At 55.1% G+C, this 21097-nt stretch overlaps 1 protein-coding gene, 1 long non-coding RNA gene and 1 pseudogene across 21 annotated transcripts in view; 2 read left to right on the top strand and 1 right to left on the bottom strand.

Moving 5' to 3' along the window:
• SRCIN1 (SRC kinase signaling inhibitor 1) overlaps nt 1–5368 on the bottom strand; it is a 67759-nt gene extending 62391 nt beyond the window's left edge. For 7 of the 20 annotated variants that reach the window (XM_060290666.1, XM_060290667.1, XM_060290668.1 and 4 more), the window contains exon 1: nt 4070–4347. In XM_060290666.1, coding sequence (XP_060146649.1) covers nt 4070–4193 — 124 coding nt within the window. In that variant the 5' untranslated portion in view covers nt 4194–4347. Of the gene's footprint in view, nt 1–4069; nt 4348–5213 lie in introns of those variants that run through there. The other 13 variants (XM_060290677.1, XM_060290682.1, XM_060290684.1 and 10 more) reach the window with 8 other exon arrangements.
• LOC138842468 (uncharacterized) lies at nt 848–16388 on the top strand. The gene is made up of 3 exons (XR_011377070.1): nt 848–957; nt 3143–3215; nt 16174–16388. It is a non-coding gene; the product is annotated as an uncharacterized lncRNA (long non-coding RNA).
• Nucleotides 16389–17908: 1520 nt separating this feature from the next.
• LOC115843620 (small ribosomal subunit protein eS19-like) overlaps nt 17909–21097 on the top strand; it is a 28723-nt pseudogene continuing 25534 nt past the window's right edge.

Here is a 21097-nt window from a genome sequence, read left to right as displayed (position 1 = left end):
TTACTCAGTGGCCCACCTTATCTTCTCCTGGCTGCCAACCTTTACCCCAGACTTGCCCCATGTGATGAGTATTATGGGGGTGAAAGGAAATGAGGCAGGTTGGGGGCTGGGATGCAGCGCACTGCCCCGTGCCAGACACAGAGCACATACCAGGTGGCAGGGGAGAAGGCCCGTGAGATCAGTCGGGGTAGACGGAGGTGGGTGCAGAACTGAGAGCAGCAGTTTCTCCCTCCCTGTGACCCTTGCAGGGAGCACCACGCCTCACCTGTGGTGTGCTGGCCAGGCAGGGCCCAGATATGCCATGATCCTGTTCTCAGTGACCATCTCTCAGGTCCAAGTTCCAACCCACACATATCCAGAGCCCAGGGGCCTGAGCAGAAGTGGGCAGGGCAAAAGACGGCAGGACTTGTCCTGGACTGTGAAGCTGCCTGTCTGGCAGCTGAAGCCAGAGGAGGGACTCTTACACCTCTTACACCTAGCTAAGCTCCTGGCGTCTAGAGGTGCTCAGGCCCTGACCCCTCTGCCAGGCTCAGTGGGGTTTCACACACCCCGTGGTAGCCACAGGCAACCGTAGTGAATTCACACCCACTTGGTTTCACAGTTTGGACTTTCTAGAGCCGGAGTGATGAGGGTAGGGGTCCCCTCCACTAGGGCTATCCCCCCATCCTGCCTCTAGGACGGCTGGAGCACAGGAGCCACCTCCCCAGGGAATTCTCAGGCCTCACCCGGCTTCCATCCCTCTGGGAGATTCCAGCAGTGACAGCCTGGGCCAATGGGCAAGGGGAATTGGAGTGGTGGGTGGGGCTCTGGTCCCCGTGGGCGGCACCCTCCCCCTTCAAGCAGGCATCATTGATATATGCAAAGCATATGCAAATCACCCAGAAGAGAGACACAACAACGGTGGAATGTCAGAAGAGACCTTGGAGAGGAGCCAGCCTGTGCCCCCTCATTTCACAGGTGAGGAAAGAGGCCCTTGCCAGGAAGGGACTTGCTCAAGGTCACTCGGACATTTGGGCGCTGAGGCAGGATCCTAACGAGGTCTCTTTACTCAGTCCAGTGCTCTTTCCATGACAGTCCTGTCTTCCATGTGGGGGGGCCTACAAGATGGTGAAGGGGTCACAGGGCCTGTAGGGGTTCCCTTGGACCCTTCCCTTCCTCCTGTGAGCCTGAGTAGTGGATGTGGGGGAACCATGGGCAAGGGCGGCGATGATGCCTGGACAGTGGGCGACCAGAGGTGTGGAGGGGCCAGAGGCCGGAGGCATTGGTTTCCGGCAGCCAAGCAGTAGAAGGCGGCAGGAGAACTTGAGTGTCTGAAGCCCAATGTCAGGGCAAGGTGCCCGCTGTGTGCGGGGAGGGGGTGGCGCCCTCACTACACACACATCTCTAAGCGCTCAGAGGCCCCCTTCCGCCTGGACTCTGATGACTATGACTCCTGACAGACCATAACAGTCAACTCAGGCTGGTCCCTTCCGTGGCTGCAGCTCCTTCCCTCCCTCCAACCAGCTTGGCTTCTTAACCTTCCAGACAGTCCTAGAAAGCAGGACAGATGCTAAGGAAAGAAGAGAGACAGGTATGAGGGGGCAGACAGACAGAAAAGGGGAGACTAAGGAGCAGAAGGGGGAGACAAAGAGGAGAGACAGCGGGAAGGGCAGAGGGAGAAAAATGGAGGGGCAGGGATGGGGGGGCACCAGGGGGGAGAAAGTGGGGGGATCTGAGGAGCAGAGGGGAGAATGTGGGAGCCGAAGGGGGGCTCCCAGCCTCTGGAACTGAAGGACAAGGCTGGAGCCTGGGCGAGGGGCATAGGAGCCCCATCGAGGCCTGAGGCTGCCTGGCAAGAGTAGGGGACCAGGTCCCTGACCCTCTGCCCACCTCCCCAGCAAACACCCCGGCTGCCGGGAAATCAGTCCTCCCTCTTCTGCCTCCCTCCCTGCTCTCCTTCCCTCCCTCCCTCGGGCCAGGCAAGCGCTGCTTCCCAGCCAAATCCAAAGCCTTCATCTCTGCTTTTCAGAGCTGGGAATGAAAGAAGGGGAAGCAAGTCCAGCCCTCAAACCCGCTGACGGCCAGATTTTTATTATCTTTGCTCGAATGGGCCCTAGGAAGCCAACAAGGGATTCTTCAAAGAGCATCTGAGTGGCTCATTGAAGCCTGCACCTGCACCAGCCCACCCACGATGGGCAGCTGGGCCTTGGGGCGGGGGCACAATCTGTCCCCCACCTCCCACCAAACCCAGAGACCAGATCGGAGGCTGCCTGGAGCCTCACCCTTCGTTCTCTGTGCCTAGGCAGGGGCCACTCGGTCAGGCAGCCAGGCTCAAAGGCTAGACCCAGGCCCACTGGGCCTCTGAGACCGCCTCTGTCCCTCTCTGGGCCTCGAAGACACAAACTAAGGAAGAAATCGGATCTCCTTGCCAGGGCTTGGAGGAGATAAGTGCTTGGGATTCCTCGAAAGCAAAGCTTTAATGGCAAGCTCCAGATCCTTCCCCTGAAATCTCTGCCTGCCCACCCAGTGGCCTCCCATCTCCCTTCCAACCAAGCCGCCCCTCCATTCCCGAGCCCCAGGCCCACTACTCAGGACGCTCAAACCCCAAACACAGCTCCCTCAGGTCAAACCCTCAACCTCGTCTCCCTTCTTTCCCCAAGACCTAACCTGGGGTGGAGATGGGGCTAAAACAGATCTGGTACTTCAAAGAGCCTAGCCCCCTCCCTCCTAAGCTTGGGTTTTGTCAGAGAAAGCCAAGGTTCGAACTGGGCAGACGGCAGCCGCGCCACCATCACCCCCAGCTCTGACCACACCGGTGAGATCGATGCTCACAGCCAAAGAAGGAATCAATGGTTCTAATTAAACCTTTTTTCCAGGGTGGGTCCCTAGCCAGAGAGAGAGAAAGAGAGAGATCATCTGGGGCTCTGCATCACAGCACCCAACTCTGCCCTGTACATATGTAAGAAGCATGGAACCCTGGATTCCCAGCAGGAATCAGGCCATGAAGACCCCAGACCCCATCCCCTCCGCGTTAGGCAAGGAGGCGAGCGGAAAGCATGCGGTGGGATCAAAGCTCCCAATGGCTCATTCCCAGGGACCCTTCCCCTAGAAGAGCTCCCCGTCTCCGCTCAGCAGTGCCTGAGACCACAGTTGCTTCTTCCAGATCTCCAGAGCACATGGGGGACCTGCATCTCCATCCCGGCCCTGAGGGTCATCACAGAGAACTGGCCAACATGGTAAGGGCGGAAGGAGCAGGGGTGGGGGGAGCACTGGACAAAGACCCTCTTGTCCCCAAGGCGCAGTGGCAGGAAGCCAGGGCAAAGCCTTTGCACTTGCTGCCAATGGTGCCTGGGTGCCCGGCAGTCTGGGTGGAGGGGGGAATCTTATTCTTGGAACCCCCTCCTGTTATGCTCCATCCCTTGCTTCCACACTAGGCCACCAGCTAAGTCTCTGCCCCAACAACTCCCAGCTTGCCTGGAGCCCTCCTTCCTGTATGAATGCCGGACCCTGACACTTGCCCACAGGGGGCCCAACATCAACTAAAACCAGCAAAAGACCTCACACGGAAACCATAACTGCCCCCCACATATGTACACACGCGCAACCATGCCAGAAACCACCACCATCACAGCTGCCACCAGTGATGACAAAGCCCCACGTTTTCACAGTGACAGTCTCCCTCAAAAGCATCACCAATTCTTTAAGACCAGCAAGAAGGATGGGGAAGGGAATGAGAGAAACTGAGGCACAGAGTTAGACAGCAAAGCAGTTGGCTCAAGGTCACCCAGACCAAGATATCCAGAGTTGGAAAGAAGGCATCCTATCCCCACCCCAAAGTGCTCAAACCCAACACCAAGGAATATTCAGACCCACAAGCCTGGAAGTCTGGTCATCTGCCCCAGACTCCCAGCCCTTATCTGTTTCCCCCTCCCCAAAACAACAGTAGCTCCAACACCTTCTGAAAAGCTCCAGCCAGGAACCCACTTCTCCTAAAGTTGGGGGCTGCAAGGACCTCCTGGTTCCCTCGTATTTGGGAAGAGGGACTGGCAGTCCAGGATCTCCTCCTTGCACACTCCCTGTCCTTGCTCACCTGGCTCCCCTCGGCCCCCGGGGTCCCTCGGTCCAGCCTCCTCCCTGGAAGATCGGGCGCTGCCCTCCGCTGTCCTCTCCCACCAGGCCAGGGCAAAGCGCCGGAGGCACTGCCAGGGCTGCATGGGGAGGGGTGGGGCGGAGGGGCTCGCACCAGCAGCTGCACACACCCCGCCGGGCCCTGCCAGCCGAGCTGCGGAGGCACCCGGCCGGCCCCCTCTGCTTCCACCAGCATCCTGCTGCCCCCACCGACAGGACTCGGAGCTGGCCAGGGAGCTTCTGACGTAGCAAAGGGGTGCGTGGGAGGGGGGGGGGGTTAGCGCGGCCCCTCCCCAGCCCCGCCCTCTGCCGCTCAGCCTCCGGCAGTCCCTACTTCCTCATTCACCCGAGATGCTCTCCCCAGCTGGGGGCGCCCTCCCCTGCCCTCTGGCCTCTGCAAGGGGAGGGCTTAAGATCAAATGGCCCCTCCCCAGCCCCTCCCCCTCCCGCCAGCCTAGCGGGGAGCGGGTCCCCAGTCCTGCAACTGCTGCTTAGGCTCCCAGGTCTCCAGGGCTAGGGCCTCGAGGTGACTGGGGAGGGGGGTGCGGGGAATACAGGCTTGTATCCTGGCAACACGACCAACCCCAGAATACACTAATCCTCTTCCTTCCCTGGGGGGCGGGCGCAAAGCGCCTACCACCACCATCCAAGGGCGTGCACCCCATTCTGGGACCTGGGGGAAAGAGGTCTTTAATGCTCCCACCACTTCTCCATCCCCTTCGCCTCCCCCTGCATCCTCCTCTTCCTCCACCTCGGATGGACCACTCCCCTCCTCCGCTCTCCTCACCATCCATCTCCCTTCCTCTTTTCTCCCTCCCTCCCCCCTCCACATAAACCCCTTTAAATTTTAACCCTTCGGGCCCCCTTCCCCGGGCCTCACGAGGCCCTCCCCACCCGGTCTCCAGCCTCGCCAATGCAGGACCCCCTCTCTGGTCCCAGCACTCCTCTCGCCCCGGTCCTTCTCCCAAGCCCGGAGCGCCGCGGTCCCCTGCCCCCCACACACCTGCGCCCCGAGCATCCCTCGCCCCGTCGGCCGCCGCCTCCCCGGCCCGGCCGCCGCCCCCGCCCCCGGCCGAGGGGAAAACACACAAAGAAAACAGAAATACCTTCCACTTAAGCATGGAGGCACATTAGGAAGGAGAGAGACAGGGACATGCCTTGGGACGGAGCGTTCCCCATCGGGCGGGGGCGCGGGGGGCGGGGGCCCCGGGCCGGCCTGCCTGGCGCTCGCCCTCTCGCCGCCTCGCGGGCTCCTCGCTGGGCCCCAGCCCCGGGGCGCGGTGCCAGGCGGGCGGGCCGGGGGCGCGGGCCCCGCCGGGGTGGACCAGCTGGGAGGGCGCCGGCGGCCGGGCGTGTGGGTGCGCGCGCGCGCGGGCGTGTCACCGAGTGTGCGAGAGCGAGTGTGTGTGTGTGTGTGTGTGTGTGTGTGTGCGCGCGCGCGCGCGCGCCGGCGCGGGTGTGTCACTGCGGGCTGGAGCGCGCGCGGCGCGAGCACGCGCGTGTGGCCTGAACGTACAAAGGGCCGCCGGGGTGGCGGGGAGCAGGGACGGGAGGGGGCCGGCGCCTCGCGCCCTCCAGCTGCACTGCGGGACCCCGCAGCGCGCGGCCGGGCTTGGGGTGCGGGGAGCGCTCACGCTCCCCTCCCCGCTGCACCTGCTTCTTCCCCCCAGAGCAATCCTCAAGCCATGACAGGGACTAATGCCTAAAGTGGGGGCCGGCATCGGAGGAAGGGGTGCACCTGGAGGGTGCGGAAACTTCTCGGTCTCCTAGTCCGTGCGCGCCTTAGGATGGAGAAGCATTCGGGGACGGACGGGGGCAGGGAGGGACTGGGGGAACTACTCTTCAGCCAAGGTGACCTCCGGAAGCCACAGGCGCCCTATGCAGGGAGAATCTGGACCCTCCTCTGCCTGTGCCGGGACGCCCGCCTAGCTGTCTCCTTAGACCCGGCTTAACCAAGGGGACCCAGTCCCACGGCGCCCCCTGCTGGGCTGTCTCCTTGCCCCCAGCTCGGGTGGCGGCCCCTCCTGGAGGCTTCTGCTGGAACTGCAGCGGCCCGTGCTGTGAGTGAGGGGAGTCGGCCAATCGGCTAAGCAGGACTACAAAGGAGGGTGCTCCAGCTCCTGCCGCTTCTCACACCTCACTTGGCGACGCCATTGCCACCTCCACCGAAGCCTGCAGAGCGCCAGCGCTGCCCCACCCCTGCCTCACTCCCACCCCCTCCCTGTCCCACCTTGGCCTACCTGTTGGCTCCACAGACTTCTCTGGGTCACTCTGTCCCCTCCTCCTCCTGTCCTTGTTGCTTGCTCTCTCTCTCTCTCTCCGGTTCTCTGTCCTGTCCCTTCTCTCCCAAGCTTCTCTTGGAGAGGGGAAGGTCCCCTGCCCCTTTTATTTACTCCCGGCATTCCCAAAGCCAGCTTAGATGGGCAAGAAAGGGGCACAGCACATCTCTTCGCTATAGGCCACCAGGTAGAATGGCAGGCAAGCATAGGGGCAGGAGAGGAGACCCCACCCCAAGTGGCCCAAATGACAAACCGGTTTCCCCACTTCCTGGTCTACCCAGTTGCAGCCTTAATCCAAGCTCTCCCACTTTCCTTCCCACCCCCCCACCCCCCACCCCCGGCCTGCCCTGAGCCAGCCACATGCCTGGCTCAGGGCAAGTCTGATGCCCCTTAGAGATTAATCTCCAGTTGCAGTAACTTAGGTGACTGGGCCAGGGTAAGGAGAGGAGGGGCCCTTCCCAGCTCCAGCCGGACAGCTAAGGAGGGCAGCCAAGAGCCGTGTCCTGGACACACCGTCTGGGCACACGACCCCAGCAGTCGGCACCCTGACTTCTTCCCTCCTGGGCCAGCTGCCTCTCCCTCTGCCAACTGGATGGTGCCCATCTTTTGGCCTCTGAGTGTGCTGTGGGCACTCATCCAGCTCCCTGCTTGGCTGCCTGCCCAGGATGGGCATGGGAGGCAGCAGGCCCTGTGTAGGGGAGGGGTCGGCAAGGGGGCGGGTGGCTTCCCCTCAGCTGCATGGACACCAGTTCCCAAGCCTCTCAGAGCCCAGAGGCTGGGGACTCTCGCTGCTGGTCCTCCATCCAGGCCCACAGCTCAACCACGCAGGATGCTGCCCCTCCCCTCCCCCTCAGGTCCCCTGCCATGAGACAAGTTCTCCTCCCTTCCCCACATTGTGCCCACCTAAGTGGAAGGGCGTCAGCGTGTGCTTTACCCATATTCTCTAATTTAATCCTCTCAACAACCCTGCGGAAGTGGCTGTTTTCAGCCCCGTTTCAGAGAGAAAGGAGTTGAGGCTCAGAGAGGCATAGCCACTTGCCCAATCTAAGAATAGCAAAGGTGAAATTCAAACCCAGACTTGCCTGATTCCAAGGCTCCCAGCCTCTTTTTCTATCACCACCACCATCTCCTAACCCTGTGGGCTGCCAGAGGCAGGGGCCTAACTCTGATACACATCTCATGACCAGAAAGTAAAGAAAGAGGGTAAAGACACAGTTAATGTCAGGGTTAGGGAGCTGGGCATTATCCTGGATGATGGCTGGAAAGATGCTTGTCCTGTCACATGGAGGTTTTTCTGGCCTTTACGCTAGATGCCAAGAAGCCACGGGCTCGGGGACTTGGGGAGGGAGGCTCTGTGACTTAGCCCCCAGAGACTGGGAATAATTCCAAATATGACATCAGTGACCTCCTGCATCACGAACGCCCCCCCCCCCATAGTTAGAAGATTAAATCAGATTCAGGTAACATTTTTTATTTGTGTAGTTCACTTGTTAGAGACATAGCGTAAGCATTTCTGATCATCTTCATAGCTGTGAGCTCACTTGACCCCCTCCTCTCCTCAAAGCAGGACAGCGGCCTCCATGGGTCCGTGGAGGGGTGAGAAGGGATACAGCTCCTGAACAGGAAGCTTGGGGCCCTCCCCTGAGGCCCAAGTTGAGCCAGAGGGCAGATGGCCTGACACCAGCCACCCTCACTGACCCCCCTCGATCCTCTGCCCCATGTCCCAGGGAAGATAGGTGCCTCGCTCCCTCCCACCCACCCTCTACCTGATCTCAAAAGCCAAGCTCCTGGTGTAGGGAGGAGGCTGAGGAAGTCATCTCCTCTGATCAGGGCGAGGGAAACACAGGTATTATTTCTTCAGCCGAGAGACCAGAATTGCTTCTGGAAGCTGGCATGGTGCCCGGGCACAAGCAATGTGCCAGCTGTCTCCACCTGAGATGCCTCAGGTGCCACCCTGCCCCCACTCTCATTCCTCAACGAGTAACTTCCCTCTGGCCTTTCTCCCCTGTATCTCTGGCATTGCGCTTGATTGGGAGGGGGCTGCTGGCTTGTTTGAGGGATTGGAACAGCAGATTGTTACCCACCTTGCCACCCACCTTGCCCTTCTCACTCCATGCATCCTGCTCACCTTTTCCTGGGAGCCCACAGGAGCGAGGTTATGAGGGAGAGCCCTAGAGGTGAGAATTCTCAGCCTCACTGCTCCTTCCCCAAGGGTGTTTGGAACAGGGTTTGCGCATGGACAAACATCTGGGCAGGAAAAGGGAGATGGGGCTGATCTCGGTTCCCCGGCCAGAGATTGAAGCCAGGCCACGGCAGTGAGAGTGCTGAATCCTCGCCACTCGACCACCGGGGACCAGTGGCCAATGACAAGGCCCCTGGCCCTTCAACTTTGTAGAAATGAATTCCCACAAAGACCAAAATTAGTGAAACAAGTAAAGTGTTGATTAGGAGGAAAAAGAGTACGTGTAGACAGACACACGGGCTGACTCAGAGAGAGTCACACCAGCATGGTAGTTTGAATCATTTGTATGGGGCATTTCTTCTGGGTTTCCTTCGGCCAATCACCTTGCTTTGCCTGGTTCTGAGTCCGTATTGGGTTTATCTTAGGGTCCTCCCATGTGTGCGTGCACCTCTTAGCCAAGATGGATTCTAGTGAAGAGGCCTATGGGTGGGTTGACATCACTCCCTTTCTGACCTCCAAGGAGCCTTTCCGTGCACGTGTAGTCAGGAAGTTCTCCTTGACCTTGAGAACGAGAAATACATGATCTCTTTACCTCTTATCTGGGCAGGGCTCAGCTTTCTCTCTGTCCAGCTGCTCAGCCTGGGGCCCATCTATCTCCCACCTCAGGGCCTGGGGTGGGCAGAGGGGCACATGGGCCTCTAAGGAAAGCCACAGGGGAAAAGGTGATGTGAAAATGATACTGGGACACCCCAAACTGCTCACTCTGCCACCTCAGAGTCCCCCACCCCAAATCCTCAAGAAGGCACCCTGCCAGGAGTGTTATTGTCTAGCTAGGGCATTTCATGAGCCCCATTTGGACCACCCAAACTCCACCAAGGGTGGCCCAAAGGCGCTGAGGGGGCTGTGGAGAGCCCTCTTCTGGGGAGAGAGTGACCAGGGGCAGTGAGCTGGCCTCTGGGGCTGGTTTGGGTTGGGGAGCTGAGAGGTGGAGGTTGCCTCCCTCTGCCCCAGACCTGCAGACTTCCGACCACAGCTCAGTCTCTGAGAACCTTGAAGCCTCCTCCCGCATTCCTCACTCTCCCATTCCTCCTCCCACCCTATAGGAGAGAAGTAAAAGGCAGTAAGTTTCAAAAGACCTCCCTCCGTTCCCCTTGATCCCCCCTCCCTTGCTTGTTATTGTCATGAATGCTAATAAGCCTCAATAATTGATGTCCTCATTAGCACATCAAACCCACTTTCTGAAGAATGGAGAGTAAAAATGGAAGGGGGGAGGTTCTCTGGGGTCCTAACTGTAGCCAGCCCCCTCCAGAGAAACTCATCCTGGTGCTTCCAGCAGGGAGGGACCCCACTAGAGGGACTTGCGTTGAGAAACCTCGATGTCCCCCTCTGACTGAGAATTTCCTGAGCACAAGGCTCTGTCTTCCCTATCAGATGGCGAGCAAGGGTCTTGTCTGTCCCATCAGACTGGGAACACTGAGTCCCCCCTCATTAACTCTGGCTCCTCCTCAGGGCAGGGCAGTGGTTCTTAAACCAAAGCAAGAATTAGAATCCCCGGGCTTCCCTGGTGGCGCAGTGGTTGAGAGTCCGCCTGCCGATGCAGGGGACACGGGTTCGTGCCCTGGTCCGGGAAGAGCCCACATGCCGCGGAGCGGCTGGGCCCGTGAGTCATGGCCGCTAAGCCTGCGCGTCCGGAGCCCGTGCTCCGCAACAGGAGAGGCCACAACAGTAAGAGGCCCGCGTACCGCAAAAAAAAAAAAAGAGAAAGAATTCGAATCCCCTTGGGCTTCCCTGGTGGCGCAGTGGTTAAGAATCCGCCTGCCAATGTAGGGGACACGGGTTCGAGCCCTGAACCCCGGTCCAGGAAGATCCCACATGCCGCAGAGCAACTAAGCCCACAGCAACTGCGCCACAACTACTGAGCCTGCGCTCTAGAGCCCGCGGGCCACAACTACTGAAACCCACGCGCCTAGAGCCCGTGCTCCGGGACAAGAGAAGCCACCGCAAATGAGAAGCCCGCGCACCGCGACAAAGAGTAGCCCCCGCTCGCCGCAAGTAGAGAAAGCCCGCACGCGCGCGCAGCAACCAACACCCAACGCAGCCTAAATAAATAAATAAATTTATTTATTTTTTTAAAAAAGAAAAAAGAATTAGAATCGCCTGGAGGCTTTGTGAAAACGGGGGTTGCTGGGTTCCACCCCCAAAGTTTCTGATTCAGCAAGTTTGAGGAGGAGCCTGAAAATTTGCATTTCGACCAAGTTCCCAAGTGTTGCTGCTGCTACTGCTGCTGGGCAGGAACCACACTTTGAGAGCCAGTGGGGTAGGGACTGACTTCTTGCTTTCCCAGCTTCGGGCTTTGCCTGCTAGTGGGACAAGTGGCAAGTCACTGCAGGGCCTGGCACACAGGGAGTGTCCAGGAGAACCCTGTGACACAGATGAATGTCCCTCTCCTCTCCTTTCCTTAAACCACCACCAAAGCCAATTCCTGCCACCATAAGTGCCCCTGGTGACTCCTTCCTCCCCTGACCTTGACCTTTGAGGGCTGGAGGTGGCCAGAACTGGATCTCCTGCCCCCCAGCTGCCTGCCACCATGCTCCGTGCTGCAGATACCAGTGGGTCTCCTCCTGGGAGAAGGAGGGAATAAAGGTGAGGGAGAGGATTCCCAGTATCCCACCTCACTTTGGGATGACCTCCCAGGGCCTCAGTGGGGAGAGGGGCTTGTGGATGTAGTCCACAAACATGCATGCAGCTCCCCACCTCCTTCCTTCCTACTCAGCCGCCTAGGCATAGAATGAAATGAAAGAGAAAAGAAAGATGAGGAGAAGGGAGTAAAACAGGGAGAAGGAAGGCAGTTTGTATCTATCCTTGAGAGGACATACCGTGAGACACTGGATCCCAGGTGGGCCACAAGCCCAATTCCTGCAGTACCACACCAAGCTTGGCTTTGAGGCTCTAGATTTCACCCTCTGATCCACTTGCTTGGGAAAAGAAAGGGAACACACACCCCTACTTCAGCCAGCAGCCTTGCCAGGACTGCCAACCAGCCTTAGAAGCCTATGGTGGGCAGCAGGGAAATGGAACAGGTATCATCCTCAACTCCTTTACCCATGTTAGCACCTGGTGACCATCTCCTTGCCTTCCAGGGTCACAACAATCACCTGTTTAATAATGAAAATGGGTGGAACCCTCATCTATTGCTGGTGGGAATGTAAAATGGCTCAGTAGCTGTGGGAAACAGTTTGGCAACTCCTCAAAAAGTTAAACATAGAATTACCCTATGACCCAACAGCCCAAATGTCCTTCAGTGGATGAATAAACAATTTGTGACCTATCCACACAATGGAATACTATTCAACCATAATAAAGGAAGGAAGTACTAATAATACTGCCTTCAACACGGATGAACCTCAACATTCTGCTCAGTGAAAGGATCCAGACACAAAATGTCATGTGTTGTGTGATTCCACGTGTAGGAAATATTCAGAATAGTAACTCCATAGAGATTTGCCTGGAGGAGGAAGAAATGGGGAGCAATTACTTAACGGGTATGGGGTTCCCTTTGGGGCTGATGAAATGTTTGGGAACCAGATAGAGGTGGTGGTGCACAACGTGGTGAATGCAGTAAATGCCACTGAGTTGTTCACTGTATAATGGTCAATTTCATGTTATATGAATTCCATCTCATAAAAAAAAAGAGTAATGAAGCAGGCGTTTCCAGGGAGTTCATTAAGTAGACCCATCTGCAGATTTCAGAGTCTGCCTTCTTGGGAAACAGGAGCTTGTACCCACATGAGTTACAGCCACTCCCCATGGTCTGGAGCACCAGGCGTCCTCTCTGAACACTTGGAAGATGCTCACAGGACCCCAGGATGCAGTTTTCTGAACCCAGACTGCATCCTAGCAGCCTCCTGCTCTGCCTGGCTCCCATCCCAAGGGAGCCTCCCTTTCAGGTTCCTGCTTCCCAAGCAGGCAGCAGATGCCTGACCGAGCGCTAAGGAGCTCAGCTTCCCATCTTCAGCTAACATCGTGCCATCTGCCCCAGCGGCAGGCCTACCCCTCGCTGATCATCTGGGTCCAAACACAGCTTTAAAAAGCCCTCTGGTTTTCTTTCCCACAGATTATTTTAATCAGCCCCTAAGTGAGCCCCTTGTTCTCTGGAATCTCACACTCCCCCCCAGTCCTTTCCCCCTAAGTTTGGCCCTGGGCTGGCTCCTCTGTGTGCAGACGGGGAAGGGAGGGGTCTTAGGATGAATCAGGCACATTTGTTGCTCCCCTTGGCTCTAAAGCCCCACTAGATCCTTCCTAGTGACCTTTAATGACCACTTCCTACAGCAGAGGAGTGTGTCCTTTGGAGACCTTGAACCTTTTGAGGTCCTGACAAAAGCTTTACACCCTTCCCTAAACAAATGAACATACATGTCCAGCTGCAAGAAATGTGTTGGCCTCCCGACCTCTGCAGCCCATCCAAGGACCCCTAGAGCAGGGCTACTCAAAGTTTGGTCCACAAGATGAGTACAGAAATGAAGAGCCATCCTTGAGAAAGCTTTATAGCGATTTAACATTGCCACACGTCCCAGTGCATGATCATTTTTGCTGTGTTTTATAAAAACAACATGGGTTCGGGCTTCCCTGGTGGTGCAGTGGTTGAGAGTCCGCCTGCCGTTGCAGGGGACACGGGTTCGTGCCCCGGTCCGGGAAGATCCCACATGCCGCGGAGCGGCTGCGCCCGTGTGCCACAACTACTGAGCCCGCGCTCCACAACAAGAGAAGTCACCGCGATGAGAAGAAGCCTGTGCACGGCAACGAAGAGTAGCCCCCGCTCGCCGCAACCAGAGAAAGCCGCGTGCAGCAACGAAGACCCAACGCAGCCAAAAATAAATTCATTTTTTTTAATTTATAAAAAAATAAAACAACAACATGGGTTCACAATCAATTGGATATTAAAAAAAAAAAAAAAAAGGTCCTTTACCATAGAGAATTTGAGAAACACTGCCTTGAGGATCTGGTCACCTCAGGGTAGACTGCCTGACCCACTCAGCAAATTTCTTAGGTTCGTATTTGACGCCCTCCATTGCTCTATCCCCAGTCTTTCCAGCCTTATCTCCAGCTACCAGCAACAAGACGCATGCACGCGCACACACACACACACGCACTCTGTGTCTTCCCTTTACTCTCCGTGCCCTTGTGCATACTGTTTCCCGCTTTGGGCTTGTCCTTTCCTTCCCCTGCACCTGTGGACATGTGACACCCACTTCCAGGCCCAGCTCAAATCTCACGTCCTCGATAAAGCCTTCCCCAGCCCTGCCCTCCTCACACATGCACACAAACACATTCTAGCTGACGTTCCGTCTCCCCTGGGTTTTCTTAACACCCACTTAGCTTTATTCGTGACCATCTGTCTGCTCCTCGCAGGGCAGAGCTTTCGTCCTCTTGGTCCCCTCTGTCTTCTCCACCGTCCAGAGCATCTGTGCTCATGGATTCTGGGCATTCTGCTGCCCTGATTCTCCTGGGCCCTCCTGTGGCTGCTCCTCCGTGCCCCCCTATTCCTTGCTGGGGGAGCTTCAAGCAACTTCCCAACATAGGACTCAGGCCTCTATATCACTCCATGCCCCATTCATCCCTGGCTTCACCCTCCTTACCCGGGGTCGGACCTTCTCAGTAATAAACACTGGTATATGACTGGGGCCAAAAATTAGTTCATAAGATTTTAAGGACTGGAAAAAATTAATTTGACCTATTTTTTAAATGGGAAATTCTATTTGCATGTGATGCAAAATTCAAAAGGTGCAAAAAGAAAAAGTCGGTTTCCCCATCACTGTCTCTGTTCCTGGTCACCCAGGTCCAGCACCAGAAGCAAACACCATTCTCAGTTTCTCGGTCTTTCAGGGCTTGCCTGTGTGTTCACAAGCATTTCCTTTGTGTTCTTTTACCCAAATGACAGCATACGATCAACATAAACTAGAAGATTGTTTTGCACCAGCACATATAAATGCGCCTCGCTGACAGATGTTTAGGCTGTGGTGCAAGATATCCTGCTAGTTACTTTATATGACACAATGTGAGTTTATCTGTAGAATAAATTCCTAGAAGCAGAATAGCTGGATAAGGGGTACATGCATAAGAAGTGGTTTAAATAGGAACCATTACTTCTGGTTTTGCCCTGATCAACGGCACCAGAGCAACCAATTTTTCCCAATTTGGCCACTTCTTTCTCTTGTGGTGAGCCAGCTGGGAAAACTGAGGCAGAGACACAGACAACCCCCAACCCCCCACCCCCCACCCTGCCCCGGCGCCTGGAAGAATCCAAAGTTGGGCAAGGGACCCGTAAGCAAGAAGTCCAGCTTCTCAGAATTAGAAAAATGCCCCAAGGATCCTGCCCATCTTGAGAAACAGGGAAGGAGAGGATGTCTAGCCTAAAAAGGGAAAAGCTAAAATAATGATCACCTCATGTGTGAAGGAGGAGAGAAGCCAGAGAACACCCAAGGGGTTCCATGTCAGCAAGAGAGACTGAAGTTAGCTCCCAGTGTGAACTTCCTGCCCAACACACAGTCCTGGCACCAGGCAAGGACAGTGGGTGACTCCCCACTCAGGGATCAAGAAGCCAAGATTAAGGGTGGAGGCCTTGCCAGGCCTGCTGGGAGGCAGAAGGCTGGAGCAGGCGACCGCTTAAGCCGTCCTGTGAGGTGAAAAGTCTGAGAAGTGGATTAATCAAGGCAAGGCCCTTTACGGTCTTCAAAGCAATCCCATAATCAAGCCTTTGAGGAGAGTAAGCAGGGATTGTGTGTTCCCCATTCTGCTGATGAAAAAACCAAAGCCCAGAGAGGTTAAGGAACTTGCTCGAGGCTTCACAGGTGAACCCGGACTTGAACCCAAGCTTTCAGCCCCCATGTCCAGTGAGATGGCCTCCACCGCCCTGCCTCTTGGGCTGGAAGCTTCGCAAGATAGGACCCAGGCCTTGGTTCCTCCACCAACCTCCCCAGACCCCCTGTACCCTCACTCCTCCACACCGCCCTCCCCACCAACACCCCAAACACACAGCCCCAGAACAGGGCGGAGACGGCTGGGAGAGGCTGCAAATCCCTCTCCTGTCTAACAACTGAGCTGGGGAGGAAGAAGGAGATGGGAACAGGTCCCAAGCTCCCATCTCACTCATCCTCGTGTCTCCGTCTCGGCCTCTCTCGTGATAGGAAAGTAGGCCAGTTTGGAATATGTCACGGATATTTTCAACATCCCCATCTGTACTATACAGCTTTGCACACAGCCAAGTGGGTGGAGTCAGAGCCTTCCTGCCGGATGAGGGCTACACCTGCTACCTCTGGGGCTCAGAGCCCACATGCAGGCTGGGGACAAGCACAGGAGACCGTGGAGGGCACTGGGCAAGTGTTCAGCTGCCTGGACAGGGTAGGACAGGAGGCCAGCTGTGTCTGCCCTCTTCTCAGAGCAAGAGCAGAACAGCTGTCGCCTGTGGACACCATCCCACTGGCCCCATGAGCAGTGTGCCGGGTGGCCTGGGGGTTGAGCCATTTCCTGCAGGGGAATGGGTCTGAAAAGCTCTATGGGTGGGCTTCCCTGGTGGCGCAGTGGTTAAGAATCCGCCTGCCAATGCAGGGGATACTGTTTCGAACCCTGGTCCAGGAAGATCCCACATGCTGCGGAGCAACTAAGCCCGTGCGCCACAACTACTGAGCCTGCCCTCTACAGCCCATGAGCCACAACTACTGAAGCCCGCACACCTAGAGCCCATGCTCCGCAACAAGAGAAGCCACTGCAATGAGAAGCCCGCGCACTGCAACGAAGAGTAGCCCCTGCTCACCGCAACTAGAGAAAGCCCACGTGCAGCAACGAAGACCCAACACAGCCAAAACTAATAAATAAAATAAATAAATTTATTAAAAAAAGAAAAAGCTCTATGGGAGAGGTGATTGATATTTGAGGTGGACCTTGAAAGGAGAGCTGGACTTTGCTGGGTGGAGAAGATGGGGGAGGGTGTTCCCCGCCAAGGGGTGTGCTTGGGGTGGGGGGCTGGGGGCATAGAGGGCTGAGCCGGAATGGCAGCAAGAGAGACTGGGTAGGGGTGGGCTAACACTGGAGAAGAGGCTGTTAATGGTGAATGCCCAGCTAAGAAGCTTGGGGTGTGCCCTGCAAGTCGCCATGAGGATTTTAAGTACCATGATTCAGAAAGAACCTGTAGCAGTGGGCAGGGAGGAGTCACCCGGGGAGACGCAGGGGTGCAGGGGGTGAGTGAGTGTTCTCTTCGAGCCACCAGCCACCCTGACCACATCCTTCTCCAGTTCGCTGCGAGGGGCACTTCTCCTGATTGGGGGAGGGGAGACCAAAGCAAGAAATGAACTCTTTGCAGAGCTGTTGGAGAATTGCCAGATTAAAGGGGCCAAGGTCTGGGTGGGAGTTGCATTTCGAGAGATTCTTCTGGAAAGGTTCATAGAGGGGACACCTGGACACTGTGTTTATTAAGCACCTACTATTGACACTCTGCAAGATGGCCTCATTTAATCCTTACAAGAAGCCCAAGAGGTTTTTTTTGTTTGTTTGTTTTTAAACAAGATGTTGGGGGTAGGAGTTTATTAATTGATTAATTAATTTTTGCTTTGTTGGGTCTTTGTTTCTGTGCGAGGGCTTTCTCTAGTTGTGGCAAGCGGGGGCCACTCTTCATCGCAGCGCACGGGCCTCTCACTATCACGGCCTCTCTTGTTGCGGAGCACAGGCTCCACACGCGCAGGCTCAGTAGTTGTGGCGCACGGGCTTAGTTGCTCCATGGCATGTGGGATCCTCCCAGACTAGGGCTCGAACCCGTGTCCCCTGCATTAGCAGGCAGATTCTCAACCACTGCGCCACCAGGGAAGCCCCAACCAAGAGGTTTTTTTCCCCCTTTTTACCGATGTGGAAACAGAATTTAAGTTTCAGTAGTAAAGAAGTAAAGGGAAGTATAAGTCCCTTCCCTAAGGTCCCACAGAGTGTAAGTGGGATAAGAATTCAGGTCTGTCCATCCCCAAAGTCCTTCCCCTTCACCTCTCACCACCTCCCAGGAAAGAGGCAAGGCTCCCTCCCAAAGGAATGACTCAGGCCCTAATCTTCAGCCCTCTCTTACTGTCTCCACGCTGGACCAGGCCTCCAGGGCCCCACACCAACCCCATGACATGAGCCACTCTCAGATGAGAAAACCGAGGCTCAGAGAAGTTAAGTGACTTGCCCAAGGACACAAAGCTAATTAGTGGCAGAGGCAGGATTCAGACCCAGATCCCTTCTAATACCTAATCACTCACTTAGCTTCTTTGTTCCCCAGTTTCCTCATCTGTAAAATGCACCTGGGAGGATTAGAGAGAGCATGCGCAGATATAAGCCGCTTGGCACAGTGCCCGACAGTCCTTCAATGGTCAAGAAATATTTACTGAGCACCTACGAGGAGCAGGACCCTCTTCTAGATGTTGGGAGGTAAGAGGAAACAGAAGCCAGCCCCTGCTCTCCCGAGGTGGATACGAAGGCAAGGATGGAGAGGGGAGTGAGCCGTAGGCACAGAGACCATGCCCCATAATTGCTCCCACTAAGTGCTTGGGCAAGCCACTCCGGGGTTCTCTGCTTCTGGATCTAGAAAACAGGAAGAGCGCAGAGGGGAGATGCTTCACACAGAGTAGCCATCCACGTATTCTGTCACTGCCAGTCCCCTAGGTGAGCAGCCCTGCTCCCACCCCTGTGAGACCAGCAAAGCCCCTCCCCCTCCACACCCCCACCCAGACGCCTGGCCCAGGCCGAATCGGTGGCCTGGAGTGCACGCTTTGCTTCCTGCTCCCTCTCTTCCCAGGACCTGCAGCCTCTGCTCCTTGTCCTGTGGCAGACTGAAAGCTGCTTAGCCTCCATCCAGGTCCAGCCCTAAATCTGATGCTAGTATCTTAGAGGTTGTAAGAACCTGTGGTTCAGGGACCACCTTCAAGGCTCTGAGGCAGCCCTGAGGAATGAGGCCCCAGCTCTTCACTCTCAAGGGGTGGGGCAGGTTCAGCTTGAGTCAGGCGTGAGTGGGCTTCTGGTCGAAATCAGGGAGCTCCTTGTGGGGAAACAGGGAAATCAGAGTCCAACCTGAGGAATATAAGATCATCATAATTGGGGCCATTCTTAAGCACTTAGGACATTATTTCATTTAATCCTCTGTGTATATAAAATCCCACTTAATTTAAATTTTTTTTTTTTTTTTTTTTTTTTGGCTGTGCCGCGTGGCTTGCAGGATCTTAGTTCCCTGACCAGGGATAGAACCTGGGCCCCCTGCAATGGAAGCGCTGAGTCCTAACCACTGGACCACCAGGGAATTCCCTAAAATCCCGTTTTAGAGTTGATAAAACTGAAGCCCAGGGAAGTGAAGTGAGTCACCCAAGGAATTAGAAGTCCCTGCTCTTCTCTACCTCCACGCGGCTGGCTGGCTGAGCTCAGCCCTGTTGCTCCTGCATTCTGGGTCAAGGCTGAACTTCAATCCCCAAGTGTAACCAGAGGTAGGGGTGCTGGGACCCAAGAAGTGGGGAGAAAGTTTTGCACCTCCCCTGGGTCATTGCTGGTCGTGTCACCCCTTCTCTGGGCAGCCACCCACTCAGCCTCATCCCCAACCTCAGGGTCAGGAAGTAGGGCCAGGGTTGGGAGGTGGGGTCAGGTCCTTCCTAGCTCCCCATTGCTGCTTCCATTACTCTGTCACTTTCTTGCAAAAGTCCTACTGCATCTACTTGTGCCACCCTCTACCCCCCTCACTGGTGTTGTCCACTGACCTTGCCTTCCATCTGTTGAAGCCTTTTGGCATCCCACCCCCTAGTGCACCCTGGGTAACTCTAAAGTCCCAGCCTCTCCGTTCTACAGCCTTCGCATGTCTAATCACTTTCTCCTCTGCCCGCACCCTTGTTCACATCCTGTACATTGTCATCACGTGTAAGTGCTCACATTTTCCTCTCTGACCTCATCTTCTGCTCCTTTTGTTCAATTATTCCTCAGACAACTGTTCTTCAATCTCTGTCAATTGACCCGGTGATGTTTTCCCCATCCATCAGCTCCCTTCTGTCTTCATTCTCTTACTTTTTCAGCCCAGAGTCTCTGCTTTATCAGATTATCTTCACTCACCACCCTCAGTCTTTTGTGGTTACATTTGCCTGGCAAGAGCCTGACACTGGACTTCTGATTCAGGAAGGCTACCTATGTTTACCACACCATCCCTCTGAAATGACAGAGAAAAAATATACTGAAGTTTTAAAGCAGATTACATTGTACTAATAGGAAAACCCAATAGAGAAGAGGAATCCAAGACCCCATAGAGCGAGCCTCTCAAAGTGTGAAGTTTCCTAAAAGGACCCTAGATTTCCTGCTAATATCAAGAACAAAGCAAGGATGTCACTCCCATTATCACAATTCAATATTGTGCTGGAGGCTCTAGCCAGCGTGCTAAAGCAAGGGGAAAAAGGCATCTAGAACTGAAAGGAAGATGTAAAACTGTCTTTATGTGAAGACGGTGTGAACGTCCATGTAGAAAATCTGAAGGAACCTAAAAAATAGCTACTAGAACTAATAAATGAGTTTAGCAAGACTGTAAGTTATAAGATCAATATATGAAGTCAATTATATTTCTATAGACAGGCAATGAACAACTGGAAATTGAAATTTTTAAAAATGCCATGTACAGTAGCATCAAAAAATACGAACTACTTAGAAATAAGTCTGACAAAGGATATATAAGACCTGTACACTGAAAACTACAAAACACTGCTTAGAGAAATTAAAGAAGAATCAGTAATGCAGAGACATACCATGCTCATGGATCAGAAGACTCCATACTGTTAAGATATCAATTCTCCCCCCAATCGATCTATAAATTCAACACAATCCCAGTCAAATTCCCCACAGGTCTTTGTAAAAATCGAAAAGTTGATTCTAAAAATCTTAAGGAAATACAAAGGACTTAGAATAGCCAAAACAACTTTGAAACGGAAGGACGGGAAAACATTGGACAGCCCTTCCCCCTGGCTGGCAGCAAGGAAGCCACAGGGTGCCTGAAGTTACTGTAGAAGACGTTGCCTAGGGTTACTGTAAAAGACAGGAACCAGCAGGAGTTCATCAGGGCTCTGACAGCTTTCCTCAGAAAGTCTGGGAAGCTGAAAGTCCCTAAATGGGTGAACGCCACCAAGCTGGCCAAGCATAAAGAGCTTGCTCACTACACTGAGAGCTGGTTCTACATAGAGTGGCTTCCACAGTGCTACACATCTATCTCCAGGGCTGTGCTGGGTTGGTTCCAAGACCAACATCTATGGGGACATAAACCACATCATGTCTAGCCACTTCAGCAGGGCTCCAAGAGTGTGGCCTGTCTGTTCCTCCAAGCCCTGGTAGGGCTGAAAATGGTAGACAAGGACCAAGATGGGGGTGGCAAGCTGACACCTCAGGGACAGAGAGATCTAGACAGAATTGCCAGATGGGGGCACCTGCCTACGAGAAGCATTAGAACAAATGCTGGGTTAATAAATTGCCTCATTCTTTAAAAACAAAAACTAGT

The sequence above is a fragment of the Globicephala melas genome, chromosome 20 (assembly GCF_963455315.2).
Source record: "Globicephala melas chromosome 20, mGloMel1.2, whole genome shotgun sequence".
NCBI classification, from domain to species: Eukaryota; Metazoa; Chordata; class Mammalia; order Artiodactyla; family Delphinidae; genus Globicephala; species Globicephala melas.
The sequence above is the reverse complement of the archived record's forward strand: the minus strand, read 5'-3'. Positions and strand labels throughout refer to the sequence as shown.